Source organism: Culex quinquefasciatus, chromosome 2 (assembly GCF_015732765.1).
Source record: "Culex quinquefasciatus strain JHB chromosome 2, VPISU_Cqui_1.0_pri_paternal, whole genome shotgun sequence".
NCBI lineage: Eukaryota > Metazoa > Arthropoda > Insecta > Diptera > Culicidae > Culex > Culex quinquefasciatus.
In genome coordinates this window covers 43317670-43335751 of record NC_051862.1, presented here as the reverse complement: position 1 = coordinate 43335751, position 18082 = coordinate 43317670, and the positions used below count along the sequence as shown (strand labels likewise).

The 18082-nt window shown below is 42.9% G+C and overlaps 1 protein-coding gene across 1 annotated transcript; it reads right to left on the bottom strand.

The window, feature by feature from the left end:
* Window positions 1-5241: 5241 nt before the first annotated feature.
* On the bottom strand, window positions 5242-16504 carry LOC6049653 (protein krueppel). Its single transcript, XM_038256986.1, has 2 exons — window positions 15668-16504; window positions 5242-13270 (listed from the first exon to the last, which is right to left on the bottom strand). Exons 1-2 carry the CDS (start codon window positions 15705-15707, stop codon window positions 11784-11786), a joined length of 1527 nt encoding a protein of 508 aa, XP_038112914.1. The 5' UTR covers window positions 15708-16504; the 3' UTR covers window positions 5242-11783.
* Window positions 16505-18082: the final 1578 nt, after the last annotated feature.

Genomic DNA, 18082 nt, shown 5'->3' with positions numbered 1-18082 from the left:
CTAAAAAAAAAGTTAGGTCGTAAGCTCAGTCCAGGTGTAGGAGTCGTCTCTCTGGGTCCTGTCTCGGTGGAGTCGCTGGTAGGCAGTTGGACTTACAATCCAATTTCAAGCAATTTCAAGATTTTTTAGGTTTTTTGGACCTCAAACTTCAAAGCCCTTTTTTACCCCACTTCCCTTTGTCGAAGAGGGCTTATATTTGGTATGATTTCATCTCTGGAGTTTTTTTTTGAAAAGGACCAATAAACCAAATTTTCAATTTTTGCTTTTTGGGTGTTTTTTAATACCCCTGACTCAAGGTGGTTTTAAAAACACCCAAAAAGCAAAAACTGAAAATTTGGTTTATTGGACCTTTTCAAAAAAAAACTCCAGATCTCACGTATAGACAAACAAATGCTGAAAGTTTCATCCAAATCGGAGCACCTCGATACGACCTGTTACACATTGGTGAAAAACTCGCTCTTAAGCATTTTAATAAGCTTTTTTATATTAGCTGGAAATATTTGATATTTTGTTTGTCTTTTTCTCAAAATTCTAATAAATTAAAGAAAATTTGTAAACTTGAACATTCAGCAGTATATAAAGTAATTTTTTGTTTAATTTTGTTCGGACCATCCTACATTTCATCTCCTTCAACAAAAAAAAAGCTTGAATCCCATGAGTGCTTCTTTCCGCCGTACTTTTTGGCCCCAAAACCAAGTCCACCGTCCACGCGGCTACACCGCGGTCCACCCGTTCCGCGGACCCGGACCCGGCAAGGATTCCCCGCCTGGATTTCGAGTGCGTAAGTACCCAACCAAAGTTGTATATACTACTTACCGGTCCAGCAGGACACGCAATTTCGTCCTTGTCTTCGGAGCCCTGGTCGTCTCAAGTGGTTGTAGTGGTGGTTGTGCGCTTTTTTTTTCAACCCCTTATAAAAAGCTGGCAGCGAGCGCATTTGTATGGAGGGATGCTGCGGGAGAAATTAAAGACGGGAGAGAGAGCGAGAGGGAAGAATCGCGAAAATGAGCCTTAGAGGGTGGGGTGTGAGGGAAGGACGAGGGGGAAAATTAAAAAGGGATTCACGAACGATATTCAAATGAGCAGCGTTCGTTTGGACACGGAATGGGGTGTGTGTGTGTGTTTGTTTGAGTGCGCAACACTGTCGTTGTATAGAGGAAAAGGACCAGGAAAGAAGAGTTGAGCGGGAACGAGATAGCACTCAAACTGGTTAAAAGGGATGCTGCAACAGAGAGTGAGAGAAAGGAGTTTCGGTGATTGTAATCATTAAATGCCGTGATGAAGGGGGTGGAGGTGGAGGATTTGAGGAAACGAGGTGGAAAATCGTGGAAAAGGGCTTTGAAGACTGAGCAAAGAGGTTTTTCTTTTTGGCGATGAGGGTTTTTTCAAAAAAGGGATATTTCCATTAGAATCAGCCAAAAGCAGCGGTGTGCACACACAAAAGAAGCGAACAATTATAAAAGCAATCTTAGCACAGAGCGTTGCTTTTTAATGATGGCTTCGAATCGATTTCGAGTGTGGTGTCTTCTGAAGAAGCACTTGGCTTAGGGCTTTGTTTGGTTTGGTACGTTTGATATGCAGATTTGTGTAAGTTGAATGGTTTAAATTATTTCTAGTCATAACTTTAAAATTTCACTCTTTTCTAACAATGAAAATCAAAGAGCTGCACACATTGATATTTGAGCTGTGTAAGAACTTTTAAAAAATTTCAAAATTAAAACAGTTTCATTTAAAAACTAAATAGTTTTTTTTGCCTTAGTTTAGACTTCTATACAGTCCAGTGTCGACTAAAGTGTATTTAAATATGTGATCTGCTGATCTGATAATAAGATACAATTTGTCGTCATTTTTTTTGGAAAATGAATTATTATTTTTTTTGCCAAACTTATTATGATTCGGCAAAGCAATTCTCCTCAGAACAATGATGAGCATTTTAATTTAGCTTTTGTTTCTTAATTTTCTGCTCATTACTCAGAGTGTCCTGGGTCAGCCAATGTGTTTACTAAGAGCACAGAGAATGAATGTATCAAGTGTTCTAAACCAGATTAAAAAAAAAAATCAGTAGGACAAATTGCATACAACATTTTGAAAATGATATTGACATAAGGAATGGATAGTGATTTTTGACTTAAATATAGCTGTTTTTACCATTCTTGACTATCTGCAAATAAAAGACTATTTTTCTCTCATTTTTCCTTCAATACCAATAGTTGCAAAGATACAGTTACTTTCAGACAAACAAAGACGCAATTTTATCAATAACATTGTTAGATTTTGGAATGATAGTACAGTGGACTCTCTCTATGTGTCGATATTGAAGGGACCGTCGAGAGCGGGAGGTATAAAATTATATAACGAAAAAATCAAAGCATGCTAGCATGCATGAAGGGACTGAAAAATTAAACATATGGATCAAATATTGAGAAGATCAACAGCCATCAACAGTCGACTGTTATTTAAAAGTTTTATGAAATAAAATGATTTTGGTCATGAAGCATTTGCTTAAAAGAAAAAGCATTGGAAAGAGGAAAACTTTAAATTTTGGAAATTTTAGGTTTGGAAATTCTGAATCAAAAAAATAAAAAAAGTTGTAATATATGAAAATAAAATCGAAAAAGGCAAACGATATTATTAATATTTGAAACGAGCATAATTTAAAAAAGATAAATTCAAATCAAAATACTTTAAAAATACAAGAAAAACTAAAATAAGCGGAAGTTTTTTTATAGTTCAAAATTTGTTCAAAATGGTCTCCTAAATAATAACAAATAAAACAATCGAAAGAAATAGACATTTGAGGGTTAAGTATGATATATTATACATTTTCGTAACGTTTCATTAACAAAAATAAGTTTACGTCTTCCAGCTGAAATTTATGCATCAAAAAATGTGTTTTTTCAATTAATTGCTGATGAAATAAGTAAAATTTATTGTAAAACATGTGTTTAATTTTCATTTTTTGATTCTTATTGGGTCTTTGGTACAAACTAATGGGGGGTTGATCGTAGTAATCGGTGCGTGCGGGCGTGATATTTTTTTGCTGCGTCATGTTTTTTTCGAATTAAAATTAACCTTAAAAAAATTAACCAAAGCGAAGAACTGGACATTTCTGCAGAAAGAGTGAAGTCTTCCGAGTGTTGGTCCAGAAGGGATTTCTACTTTCTTTTCGTATGGATATCGTTGAAGACGTCGGGAAGCTGTTCCAAGGAAATTGGAATGTTGGGTTCCGATTCTTACGAAATCTACCAAGCCAATGGATCGGAATTTTGCTTGTGAAGGAGGTTTATTATGAATCGTTGAATCTGAATCTTGATTTGGTGAGATCTATCCATTTTATCTATCATTATTTGATAGAAGTTTTTTTTCCCTTATTTTATATAATATTCTATTGTTCAAATGATATATCCATATTATCCCTTTCCCACCTTCCCTTTTTCCTATCCTCATTTCCTACACCTCCCAACCCCCCCCCCCCCGCCTCTAAATATTATTATCTGCCAAATTTACACTAACACACCACACCACAACTGATTCGGAGCGTTTGGTACGGTATGTCCACGCATCCTTCCTCCCCTGATGATTCTGTGAAATGTGATCCGTTCACAGAATCTGTCTCTGCGGTTAATGCAACGCAGTAGGCCTGGCCGCTTTAATTTTTGCTATACATTTTCGGGGTAACTCGGATGTACTGTAATCATTAATATTGACAAGAAAGGACTTGAGGCGTAATCTTACCACAAGTTCTTCCAGGATGCTTTCTTCGGACTGGCTGCGCTTGTGTTCGATTAGATTAGATTAGATTAGATTATTGGGTCTTTGGTACAAACTAAGTACTTTAACACATTTCAATTATCTGGAAATTGGTTATTGATTTTCCCACAATTATTTCTTGTTTTATTTCTTTTCAATATCCCATAAAAGCATTCCCAAAATGAGGAAATTGCTTCCAAAATTCTTACCTCTAATTTGAATACGGTAAAGTCTAGGGCTTAAATTCTACTAAATGAATACATTGAAGTTGCCATCAAAAATTCAGGTATTAAAGAATAATGCTCAGTGTTACCAGACCGTGAAAAAATAGGATTAATTCTTCAAACGATGTAAAGAATACTCTCTGATTTTTGCTGTAGTGAAAAATTTACAGAATCTTGACTAATAAAAATTGATGTATTTGTAAATGTTATGCAAATCTTTGCAAAATAAAAAGCATAAAATTTTTAAAACCAACCACCATTTCGTCGCCGTCGTGCTAACTTGTCGTACGTGCATTTTGAGCCAAATTGAGTTAAGAAAGTCATTTTGAGCAGCTCACAATGCCTCAACTTTTGACCTTCACAGATCCCCAAAATTCGATTTCAATCCTGAGATATTCAACGAAATCCGAAAAAACTTCGTGCATTTTTGTCACTTCTTGTCACTCACTGAAATTTGTTGTAAGTGAGGCAACTGGTCAATGGGATTTCAGGTCAGAACGCGTTTGACGCACGTACAAGTTAGACTACCGTAAACACTCCAGCATCCAACTTCAACCAAACTTCGAGACAATGCACAGAATGGTCAGCCAAACAAAACGTGTTTGTTATTATTTACATTGCGTGCTTTCGGTTTTGTTTATTCAAGGTCAAACATTAAAACGCGTTTTTCTCGGCATGTTGAAATGGCGGGTGCGACAAGATAGCACGACGACGTCGATTTTTACATTTTTATTAAAAATGTTATAAAATGCATTATACATCAGTTGTTTTGCAATTTTAAGTTTGCTATCATGCTATGTTGCAACGAAACATGTTTTGAATGCAAATAAAAAAACTTTTTGCAGTGCTGTACATTTAAAAAAATCACACATCTTAAAAAAATCACAGATCTTAAAAAAATCATGGGAACAACATACACTTTGAAAAATATTTGCAACGGCCCTAATGACACACTAAGAAAAAATGAACCTTGGTTTAAACTCATTAAAGTTATGTGTAATATTTTTTCATAATTGTAATAAATCATTATTTAATTAAACTTTAATTGCTGATATGTGTCTGTGACAAACAAAACCAATAAAAAAAATCAAAATGTTGTGCAGCTGTCCCGATTCACCCCGTGAGTTTGATTGGGTAGAAAAAAGCCAGAAAAAATTCTATGTTTTTTGGGGATGGCGCCAATTCAATCGGAATAGATAAGGAAAGCAATTTAGTTCCAGACATGATACTGGGCAACTGTCATCATAAAAACAATTTCTACAAAAACTTAGTTTCAATATTTGAACTTTTGGCTTTATTTTTAATTATTCTTTGATACTTATTTAACTTCCATTCATTCTTCATCCCGTCCCATTTTTTTTTCATTCTTTCCAGGAGGGAGCCTCAATTACCAACTACACTAATCAAGTACATAATAGTATAATAATTGGTTTACAATAGTTTCTCATTTTTTCTCAGTTTTTTGTGGCTTTCTTTAGTTTCTTATAATTACTTTGTCGTATCATCTCACCAGGTGGTTGTGATTCGGGGGGCGGGGAGTGGGGTCAATTACACCTAGTTATCAATTAATATATGTGGTTTTTGGGTTTTTTTCCTGCACGATTTTTTTAAACTCCCTAGCTCAGTTTCAGATTAATTGTTCGATTCATTATTCAACGGGTGTCGTTTGCCGAAGGGACGAGCAAATATGTAGAGAACAATAAATATTACACCTAATCGTCGTCCGGTTTTTATAAAGGAAAACTTTTTTTTTCTCCATCCGTTACTTCCCGTTTCCTTTATGTACACGTAAATTGGATTGAAATTCAATTGAATTTAATTACCTTCTTCGTTCGTCTTGACTGGCTGATGGGTCGTTCCAAACATTAACGGATAATCTATTCTGCTACGCTTATAATGATATAATCAATCAATTATCGATTTTTTGTTCAACGACTTGTTCTTCCTCTTTTTCTTCGTTTGGTTGTTTTACCCCGCGTGCCGCGTCCACTTCCGCTTCCTTTATAATGACTCGTAAAGATTCATTTCCTTTCTGAGCGCTACACACACAGTCAAGCCGTTTTACATAAAAACCCCTTCATTTCTTCGTCTTACTTTGCCTCGGGAGACTTAAAACCTTATAAATGCCTCCCCAGGGACGAGGAAACCCCTGAAAAAAAAAAGAAACGAAGGAAAGCGGGGGAAAACTTTGAAGAAAACTCTTTTTATTATTTTTTGCGCCTAAAATTATACCTAGAGGGGGTGCGCTGCGCTGATTTGCATACAACCAGGCGCCGTCGTCTAGCAAAAACATTCTTCCCGTCTTCTTTGTAGTAGGCTGTGTGTGGCTGTGCGTCGACGGTATTTACTTTTCATTAGCGGCTACGTGATCGGGGTAGGCAAGTTCACCAACACAACTAAACGCTTCTGTAAATCGAAGCAACCACGTGCAGATGACGGAAGAAGAGACGCGGCCAACGAAGAAGACTTTAGGGGATTCACAATCAAAGTAGCCAGCGTGAAAAGGGGGGAGATGACGTGAGAAACAACCAACATTCGGAGTAGCAATAATAATAATAATAATCATAATAATAACAAGTGTCCTAAGAAGGAGCGAAAGAGTTCTTCTGGTCGAGTTGCTCTTTTTTGCAAGGAAACTCTCAGCGATTGTTCTCTTTCTCAGCGAGATTCTTCCTTCTTCTTTCATTAGACTATATAAATATGCGAGTTTCGTGAATTCCTATGCTTCGTGTGAATTGGTGAAATCAACTAAGAAGTGTTATTTTTCTCTCTATGTATTGGTACCGGTGAAAGTGTGCGTGGGGCAAACGGGGGGACAAGGTATCCCTTTTTTCTGCGATTTTCCCTTTACTCTCCCAAAATTTCTCTCAAAACTCGCTCCCTTTCCCTGTATTGGTGAAAGGCGCTCCCCCCATTCTGTTTGTTTACGCAAACACACATTAATCTCATTAACGCGGCGCGTTCGGGGTTTGCTTTGTTTTTAACCCTCCTGTCACGTTCGCCAAATGAGTTTGTGTTTGTGAGAGGGCGCGCGCGCGCGACTTGTAAACAAAGCAGTTTTTTTTGTTTCGGTGTAAAAGTGGGTGAAATATAACAGAGAGAGTGCGGATCCACGTGGAAAGGGGGAAGAATAAGGGGTTGAAGGAACGGGTGGCGGATGTGGCGGAAGCCTTTGGAAAGCGTGTCATTAAAATTAAATGGCCGCCACGGTCGCCGGCCGTCATGTGCGCAGTTCTGGACGTTGTTGTTGTTGGGTGACAGTTTGTGGTTGGTGAAGCGGACTTTGTGGGGTTTCCTCGGCTTAGGTTGACTTATTTATCCTTTCGCTGGGGAAACCCTATCGAAGGAACCTGGTGGCGAGGGATGTTCAAATGATTTTGTCGAGTTATTTTTGAGATGTTACTTCTATTACGGACTTCAATAGGAAGGTATAAAAGGTAGTAGTCAATAGTCAATTGCTAGGGGTAAGTACAAATTTCAGTGTTCCGGCTTTAAGCCAAGGTAAGTAATCTGTCAATCTGTCAACCTGTCACCCAGTCAATTTGACTATCATTGAAATCACTGCCACCTTTAGGTGTGTAGAGTGATTTCATTGTAATAATCAAACTTCTTGTACTAAACAAACCCACGTCAATTTTTTCAAAGTTTTACACAACTTAGAGTAAATTTTAATATTTGAACATCCCATTGGCCCCCAATCCATCCCTTAACCCCACGCACACCTACACCGCGATGAACCTTTGTCCCTACGCAGAATGAGTAATGGAAGGATAAAGCCGGCGGTGGTTTCAGGTAACAAGATTTGCTTACTTTTTTTACACTCGTGTTTTTTTACTTATGATCTTTTTTCGTGTTGTCTTGGCTAGTTTTGCGGTTGTGTTTTTTTTTGCGGACTTGCAGAATTTCTCCTCCTACTTAATTAAATTATACACTTTTTTCGGCTTGTCCGCGGTTTTGGCCTTGTACGCCATGTTTTTTTTTCGTGTTACTGGAGAAAGTATTGACGGAGCTTGTTTGTTGTTGTAATTTTCTCTACTCGTGCAAAACGTTCAAGTGTTTCAGTCTTGCCGGTGTGATTTTGTTTGGTTTCACGAGTTTTTTTTTTTTTCTTTATTTAATTTTGTGAGGTAGTTCGGTATCGATTGTTGAGTGATTTCTTTACTTTTTGCTTGCTACAGTATGTTTCGTTTAGAGTGTAAAAATTTGTACTATGGATTAACAGTGTTTCGGCTGAGTGTTTGTTCGCGAATTTTAAAAGGTCGACTTTTTCGAGGGTGTTTGAAAAACTTAAAATATTTTAGAAGGTATTTCAATAGATAGTTCTGTATCTGGTTTTGTTTTTATATTGTTTAGTTGATTGCACATTTCTTTTGATTTGTTCACGAATGACATAACCTAAAATTGCACACTTTTTTATGTTCAACAACGACTCTTATAATTTAATTACACCTTTCATTAGATAAACGATGAGACTAACTTTTTACATGTTTTCAGAGCATTTTCGAAATATTTACAACTGTTTCTACTGTGAAATGTTCTGCTGAGTATCGATTGGCAAGATGTTCTGGAAATGATGCAACGAAATGGAACCGATTTTAGGTCAAATTTTCCCCGAAAGACTCACAAATAAATCACTTTTTTGCCACCCAAAAATGTCGTCCCGTTCGACCCTGAACCGTTCAGGGTCAGTTTGCAAATTTCGAAAGACACAAAAAACAGTTAAAATTTGCAAATCGATCCTCCCCGTCCTTGCCCGGTTCCTTCGTGCTAACCAACATTACGGCACAAGGAAGCCGTGCCCGGGGATTCGGTACGCTCCAGTTGTGGCCATAAATAGTGAGGGCAAATAAACCATAAACCACCTTCGAAAGAAGGACCCCGGGTCTTTTACAACCCTTCGGAAATCGACCTCAAGGACATGACTCAGAAGTGTATGTCTTTTGCCATTCTCCAACTTGTCAGGGTTCTAAAATAATTAGAAAATTATTCCGGAACATTTAAAATAGGCCACTTTTTGCCAGGGCTTTTGGGCCGGCAGTATATCATCGGGCGTTTTTTTGCACTCCTTCGTGACCCTGGACAGTTGACAGTTTTCGAATGGTTTCTCTTTTTTTCGTGTGACACAAAACTGGAACACACCCGGCGGGGGTACTTTTTTGGGAGTTTCTTTTTTGGCCAGGAAGAAGTTTGCATGCAAAGTTTTGGGTTCAGAGTTTGGGATTGTGAGAACCGACCAGCGGGAGTCGACGTTGTATAATTTGGTTGTTCTGGGCACGAAAAGGCAGCATAAAGGGAACTGGTTCAGAGTGTAATCGAAGTAGGCTGAAAAATGTGCGACGTTGATCTCAAGTACGGACGTCAACTTTCAGGTACTGGGGCAGTTTAAAGCAACGATTCGACTGGGTAAGTACAAAGTGTAGTTTTGAGATCGTGAAACGTAGTTCCAGAGTTGCTGTGTAGCAGCGTAACATCCGGGTAAGTATTCTGTCAATCTGTCAAACAGTCAATCTGTCAATCAAGCAACCTGAAATCACTGCCGCCGAAGGCGTGTTGAGTGATTTCATTGCATCATTCAAATCACAATCCCTGCAGGGATTGAGGGATGTCCGTCCAGCAATCTCTGCAAATCCCTAAATATTTTTATCGCTTCTTAATTGCTTCCAAATCGACCCCTTTTTCGCAAACCCTTCCTCGGAGTCGTACACAATCCTTTATCGGCTCCGGTCGGGATGTCCATACATTAACTCTTGACCGGAGTAAATTATGGCCATCCGGGCCCTGAATCCACTCCGTCGCCGCATATTGAGAGCTGGTGTGAACCCACATCAAGCCGTGACCCTTTTTTTTCGTTGGCGTGTAAAGATCTCGTTTACACGCATCGAGAAGAGGATGAAAAAAGGGTGAACCCAAGAAAAGGATTGATATCAATAAATTGTTATTTTATATTGCTGTTATTGAATCACACTTATCTTGGAGGACTGCCGCCGGCAGGGCCGGATTCAGGGCTGGGGTCGGATTTTGACCTGTTTTTTTAGGTTCGACTCTGCCCGGCTCCGCTCAACAGTTGGATAAGAACTCAAAGGAGCGGAAAGGTCGCTTTGGTATAGAACATTGCCGGAATCCGTCCGCACACACAATGGAGTGGAAATTTGCGAATCCTTGCCCATCGAGTATGTCGAGCAGTCCCTTTGCCTTCGGGGGACAAATTCCTCTTTTCCTTACGTATGTCCTTGGGATGATTGTGACGAACTTTCCCAAATGCGGACAGAATCCCAAGACGAATAAAAAGAGGGGGTTGAAGAAGGTTCTTGTGCCATATGTAAAACACGACGAATCAATGCGTTTTAGATGGAGTGACGATGAAGATGATGGACCTGGTGGTGAAAGGATGTTTTGCCGAATGAAAAGGATAGTTTTGTGTGACCTGACCGGAAATCGGAATCGATGCGGGGGTCGGGCTCTGATTCCTCGAGGGGAGGCTTTCTGTTGGTGACAGTCCCAGGACCGGTAATACCGGTTTAGTTGCGTGTGTCCAAGTTTGATCCCAGTCCAAGAAACGGACAAAGGATATGTGAATGATTACAGCTTTTCGGTGATTGAAATGGGGTTTTTTCAGATCCGGATCAAGTGGATGTTTAGTGGCCTCAAGTGGGGATTTTGCGTTAAGGTGAAATCTACTGGAAATCTTTTCTTAGCACAAACTCAACGAAACGAAATCATAATGGAACCAAGTGTGATATAATCAACTCAAAAAGTACGAAATCATAAGTGAAACAAAACTTGCTCGATTATAATAAATTTAAATATTTTATTTTGAATAACTTTCACCTACACAATGAAATGATAATAAAATTATACAATTTGCTGAATAGTCACCGTTTTACTTTCCACGCCAGAAAGAACCTAACCTAAAAGTCCTTACACGTTAAATTTTGATTTTCGCTGCTTCAGTTTGTTCGATCCACACTAGTCGCTAGCTTCTTACAGAACTAAAATTTTCGAAATTCTTCTGTAATGTTTCTTTTCTACGAGATTCCGAGTAAAATTATAAAAAAGGACAAATAAACAACCAATACTTATAGACGAGACGAACCTAGAAACACTTAAAATCAACGGCGTTCCCTGCACACTTTTTTTCCAGTTAAAAATTAAAATAACAATCGTTTCGCGTTTTGCTACACCCAAAACGATCACGCGAGTGATCGAAAAGCGTCAGTTCCATTTCGTGCACCCGTTTCCAGAACGTTTCATTGTTGTAGTTATGTCAGCTATTGTGTTGGGAGGAACTTGTATACCATACTTTTTTGTTTTTTTTTTCGCTACATCTGCACCAAGTTCAGACAAGTTCGGAAATCATAAACAGTGACGGAATTAAAAAAGTAAAAAAAGTTGCTCTTTACACACACTTGTTTTAAAAATTCCCTGAATTGAATACGCAGAATGACCCGCACTGTGTTTTGTACACGCGTTCGCTGTTTTTTTGGGGAGCTCAACCGACCGCCATCTTGTCTCGGTCAGTTACACTGCGGGCTCTATGTACAGCTTCACGATATTTACAAAAGGGTGGGATCACATGATGGCGGCAAGTTTTGACAGCTCGTTTTGTTTTTTTTTTCTTTTCCAAGTAGACACGACTATTACAATTGCTAGTTTTTTGATTATTTTATAGTTTTGTTTATAGTTTTTTCTTTGATTTAAATATATGCTTCATATATATGGCTTTTTCACTTAATTAAGCTACTCGTTCTTGGCATTCTTAGATTATTTGGTATCGTTCAACAACTAGGGGGTGGGATTTTGAGGGGGTATTTAGGATTCCATACCGTGACGCTGGGCGACGGCTGCGGCGGCGGCCAGGGCAAGCTTTTGCTGGCGTTGCTTCTGGTAGAGGGAGGCGGCATCGTCCAGTTCGTCCAGCTCTTCGACGGTGACGGGCGAGCGGGGCGAATGCATGCTCAGGTCTTCCGGTTCGGTTTGCTCCGGCAGTTCGGATTTGATGTGGGTGATTTGCTGGGGCGTCCGGATGGAGCGGAGGTCCATGGCGGATTGGTGGTGGAGGGCGGTGGGTTCCGAGGGACTGAAGTCCAGGGGGAGGGTCAGGCCGGGGTACTTTTGGTGCAGCATGGTGGGGGATTTGAGGTCCATGGAGAGGTCGGACATTTCGGAACAGCCGGACCGTTGGTCGCACATGGAGGTTGACGGACTGATGGCGGGCGTTGGTGGGCTGGCCTTGCCACACTTGTGGTGCAGGAAGTGGTGCCGCTTGCGGTACGTGGAGTTGCACCGTTCGCAGCGGAATGGCCGCTGGCCTTGGTGGCTGAGGGTGTGCGCCTTCAGTTGGTTGGAGTCGCTGAACTTGAGGTCGCACATGTCACATTCGTAGGGCTTTTCGCCGGTGTGAACCCGCAGATGTCGGCGGAGGTTGGCAACTTGGACGAACTGGCGATCGCAGTGGGTGCAGGAGTAGGGCTTCTCGCCGGTGTGTAACCGCATGTGAGTTTTGAGGTGGTGGTCACGGGTGAACCGCTTGTGGCACTCGGGACATTCGAAGGGCTTTTCGCCAGTGTGGGTCCGTTCGTGGTTCTGGAGGACGTGCTTGTAGCCGAACGAGCGGTTGCAGATCTTGCAGGTGAAGACCTTATCCCGGGAGGGGTCCCGCTGCGAGGAGGTAGAGATGGTTTGGGCCATTTCGACGCTGCCGTTGGATTGGGGCGACGAGCCGGAGGTAGGTGGCGAGATGGGTCCGGGGCTGACCATGTCCATGTTCGGGATATCCAGCGGCATCGTGAGACCGTGCTGGAACATCTGCGAAGGGTCTACTTTGTGCTGCTGTTTCCGCTTGGTCACCTTCTTCTGCTGGGGCAGGATCTCCGAGGTCGTGGACACGATGTGGTTATTGTTAGTGTTCAGCTTGAGGGATTTGATCTTGTGGTTCAGTCCGGTGGCCGAGATTGGACTCTGGGGTGGGGGAGGACTGTTGTTGTCACTGTTTGGCGTCGGAGGTGCCCACGCTCCGTACAGCGCTGGATGGGGTGGCAGCAGGTTCCTCAAGGACATTGGAAAGCCGGCGGCCATCAGAGCTGCCGCGGCCTGCTGGTTGGCCAAAAACTGTGGCGCCAACATGCCCATGGCGGACGCCGCCGACGCTGGGTTGTACCCTCCGAAGATGGTCGGACTATGGCCCATGTTCATGCCCAACTGGTGCTGGTGCTGGACGCCGGTCAACGGCGGGGACACCGACATGCTGCGCTCCTCTTCACGCTTCATTCCTTGCAGACTACGAGCGACGGCTAATCCTGTAAAAAACGGAGAGGGGAAAACGAAATTAATAATTTGATTTGGCGGCGCTTTTTCAGGAGGACGGTGAAGCGAATCATCGATTTTTTCTCTCCCTCTCAAGACTCGAGCCCAAGATTAAATTAGTTAACAAAATAAGCGACATTCGATACTGCCAGCTGATTGTTTGCGCTGGAAATTATAGTTTGTTTCCCTTACCAGTTCAAGCGAAAGTGAAGCGGAAGTCTCGTCCCCGGGAGGTCAAAGTGTGCCATGCCACTCAATTTCGCTTGCTCGTACATCGCTAGCGCGACGTACCGTCGGCGCGATGAATGAACCGGCGAAAAACGTAAACAAACCCCCCGTCGCCACCAGTTCTCAAACACATGTGTGTGCGGGGTTGAGCATGTGTGTTGTGAAAAGGATTTCGCTCTCAGCCCTTTCGTCGTCGGTCCCCCCTTTGAGCAAGTCATGTATGTGTGCAAGATTTTTGCGCTGAGAAGAGAGAGGCGCCGACGGCGCCTCCACATGTGAGCGTGGGGTTGTAGAATCAGGAAGCAAAACAAAACCCCTTCCTCCGGTAAGGGATCCCCCCTTCTTTGGATCGCCGTCTACGACGGCTAGACGGTTTGAATGGCTGGCACGTACGCGGTACGGTGTATGTGTGCCAGGACTTTCACTTTTACGTGCCGGTTTGTTCACTTCCGGGAGTAGCGTCTGACACATGTGTGAGATTCGGGTGCATTTCGTGAAAAAACGCGCGGGAAATTGGTTTCTCGAGAAGATAAGTGTGAAATGATTTATTTACATATGGTTGAGTTCGACCGGTGGTGGCTTGTAATCGGAGTCCGCGTTTTACTTGGGTTTCGTAGCAGGCCATGGGAAAAAACGAGGGCGACCACAGCTGGACGGCTGGAGATGCCAGGAAGTAGGCGATCAAGTGCCGTCGGCACTTGCCGTAACAGCCCTGCACTTGTCAGGTAGCGCGGTGCAGGGTTGCCAACCGGGGCTAATCCTTTATTTATAATTTTATTATGTGTTTACGAGCTCACCCCTTTTTTATAGCTGCTCTCAACGCAGAGTTGTGTTTACTTTGTTCTGTTTTTCGGAGCGCTCGGAAGAGCCCGGGCCTGGGCTGGCACAAATGAAGAAAAAATGCCTCCCATCTGATTATGACTCCCACCCTGGTATCAATCATGCTTTCGCCGTTTACTTTCCCTGCCGCAAGAGAAAGGGATGAAAGCGGCTTGTGCGAAACTCCAAGGAGGAAAAACAGCGAAGTAAAAAGGAATTACCCACCCCTGATGAAAAACCCCGCGCGCGTAAATCAGCCGCCCCACCTCACCGTTCTCCTATGTACTAATAAGGAAGAAGCTGGCATCGTCTTGGACCTGCTTCTTCCTTATGTACAGAACCCGGGGAAAGCAACCCGGAGCGCGCACGGCAGCAAGATTAAAAGAAAATAACCCTTATTCAAACTAATTACGTCGTCGTCGTTGCTTTTTACTCGCGGAAAACGAAGAAGAGGGTGAAGGGCGGCTAATGATGGTTGCGAAGCAGCCCTGCGAAACGTCAAAGGGGTTCGCACCCCACCCCTGCGAAAGGGCTTATGTATTTTCTCGCTTTAAAGAAAGTTATTTAAATTTTTTATTTCCTCCGACGGCGTCTATGTACCAAAAAACGAAGCGGAGCGGAGGTGAAATTAGCATGGCGAAGTGCGCGTTGACTTTTTAACTTTTGCCGACGAAATTCTCGGAAAAGAGTCCGACTCTTTTTTTTTGTGACAATGACAGCGCGGTGCGGCGCGCTGTCAAAGTGGGCAGAGGTCAAAGAATAACAAACGTGCCGCGACGCGCGTACTTCAAATATTTAATTTCACGAATCCGATAAATTATTGACGGAACCCTCGGCGAAGAATGAAAGAAGCGAGGGGTACCTCATTTTATGCAAATCGATCGGAATGCTGGAGACGCTGATTGAATCAAGCAGGCCGCGCGGGTAGTAGACGGACTTTTTAATGGCCGGTCGCGACGGCCAGTTAAGCGACATTTTGAAATTTTTTGACCAACCACGAGAACACGACGTCAACCGTGGAGGTAATTAAAAGGGACATTAATTTGATTTATCACGAAGAGGTTGCGAGTGCGACATCCGATACTGAATTGTTGAGAGAGAGAGAGAGAGAGAGAGAGTATGTGTACAGACGAGTTGTCTTGAGTAAATTAATCGGTTGTTTTGAGTGCTCGTTCTGACAGTTAAGTGTCGTTAACCCGTTTCAAGTAGAATGGCTCGAGTGACAGGTCGATGGTTAATTAACGTGACTTAAATTTTAGGAAGTTACTCCGAGTCGAAGTGCTTGTAATTCACTTCACAAGGGTTACTATGATCAAGTCGAGTTAAATATCCCGGAAACTTACCTCTTGCTGTTTGCGCTTCCTGCAGCAATGACAATGCCATTGCCTGCTTGGATCACCGAAGGTTTGAAGTTCTTTAACTTGATCGGCTTCTCGCGCACATCAAGTAGTACACCTTGACACTAGGTTGATTCGTTTAAGGTTACACACACTAGTTTTGGGTAGTTAATCCTTGCGGGCTTAATCACACTCACACTTAATCCGCACTTATCTACTCGATGTGTTCTACTACAAGTTACCGCCTTAGCTTGCGGCTTAACTCTGGATGTCAGGAACTATGGGCCGTGCCTCTTGGTTTCGTTTGAAAACTTTGGTTTAAATGTAACAATTACTTTTCCTTAAAACACTCACACACTCTAAATACACTTGGCTTTGGTTCTAGGTTGTACTGCGGCTGATCTTGCCGAACACGCGCGCTTTGAGCTGAGCTGAGCTGAGTCCCCAAGTTGACACACGTCCGTTCGCTGCGAAAATCAATACACGACTGACGATTGCTGGTGATGGCACGCGAGGTAAGTACCCATTAAAATTTTTCGGCCACCGTGATCTTCTTCTTGGCGAAGCAGCAGCAGGCCATGCACTCTTGGCAGTGACTCCGGTGGAAGTGGTAGTGGTTGTGGCGGTCGAGGCCGACTAGATCTGGATCTGGATGTCGCGTGTTGTGTTGATGTCCAGCGATGTCTTTGCGAGTGTGCGACTGAGACAGAGCAGGCCGTGTGTGTTGGCACGCGAGATGAGAGCAGGATACTGAATGAAGTTACGAAATCTCAGAAGCTCATCGTCTTGGTTTTTGTTGTTGTTGTTGTGTGGTAATGACTCCTGCTCCTCCAGTGCGTTTCACTTTCGATGGATGACGAGATGACACTGGTGCTCGGAAGGGTCCTGCTGCCACATGACTATGTGCTTACGAAACACGGAGAGGAGAGAATTCCAGCCTACTAACACAACCATGCAGTCGTAAAACGGGGTGTCCTGGTGTCGCGCGCTGATACCGTTTCTCCCCGCTGGAACTGCTCTAAATCCTCTCTCACCCACTGCTACACGTTCACCTCTTGCCTTGTAGTCCTTTCGGCAATCCTCTCTCTCCTTGCCTTCTCTTGTCCATGTAGTGGTGCTCCGTGTTTGCTGACCTAGCTCAACACGTTGAATCGCTCTCTCACTTCTTACGCTCTCTCTTAGAACCCGCTCCTGCGCAGCCTTTCACCCCTTGGGCACACTCTCTCTCCCGGTTCTTACTCACTCTCTTCCTCAACTCGCTCTCTACAAACCATCATCGTTGATGATTCCTTCCAGTTTCAATGCGTCTACGCACCGCTTCTCTACCCCGTCATCAATCAGGCAGTCATCGACTTTCCCCTTCACATGTTGCGTGCCCGTGCAACCGAGCGGGACAACACGGTGGCGTAACACCACCATCCGGTTGTCCCGCTCTCGCAATCCCCCTCTCTCTCTTGTTAACCAGCTTCTACGGCTGTGTTCACTTTTTGCCGTGTGTTCAGTGCTTCGACGGAGAGCGCGGGCTATCCTTTCCGGCAGCTTCCTGACCATTACGATGTATTGGTCATCTGACCGGTTTGATCATTTAATTTTCTGCGTGATGCTTTTATGTTTTATTGATGTGATGATTTGTGACGCCAACGACTTTGTCGTCGTCGTCGTCGCGGTAGGCCCGGTTCTTGATCGCGCTTGTTCAGCAACCCTGGTCAGCACTGCTGCTTCCAGCGCATGCTGGAAATTCCGGTTGCTTCGATAATTCCGTGATGCAACGCCCGATGTGCCTGATTATAGCAGGCAGAAGGTCGTCTCCCCCTGGAGGGGTTATTGGCGTTGTCGTTTCTTTGTCATTTTTGGAGGTGGAGGTGGTCCACCTTGTAATTGCGCTTGGGGCGAGCTGACCGGCAGGTTCTGACTGGGAGCGTTATCAAATGCGGTGGTCGGGCTGGAGTGGTTTTGGATCAGGTTTTGGTTGGGTGATGCGTGCGCGTGGAGGGCCAATTGACACTTTGTTTCGGATGGTCGTTGCGTTGATTAGGTTGATTTTTGAAGTTGAATGTATTGAGCTTGATCCCTGAATATGTAATGTTTTGTGTTATTCGAACATAACTTTTCTCTAAAACTTAACCTTGAATCGCTACTTAAAAACAGACTGTTGAAGGTTTGCCCTGGTGTTTTCAATGCAATTAATCGCACTAAGCCGTTCGACCAATTCTCATCACTTTTGCCGTTTTCCGCTATTAAATCATCATTTTCAGATTTATTAACAATGAAGAGTTGCTTGCTCACTTTTATTTGAGAAATTTATTATTACTGCGGGCGTTAATAATTAGAATTCGTTGGCGTTGGTATGACCGCATAAAAATGGTCGCATGACAGCCGCATGACAGATAAACTAATTGAACTGAAACTGAAACGGTACAG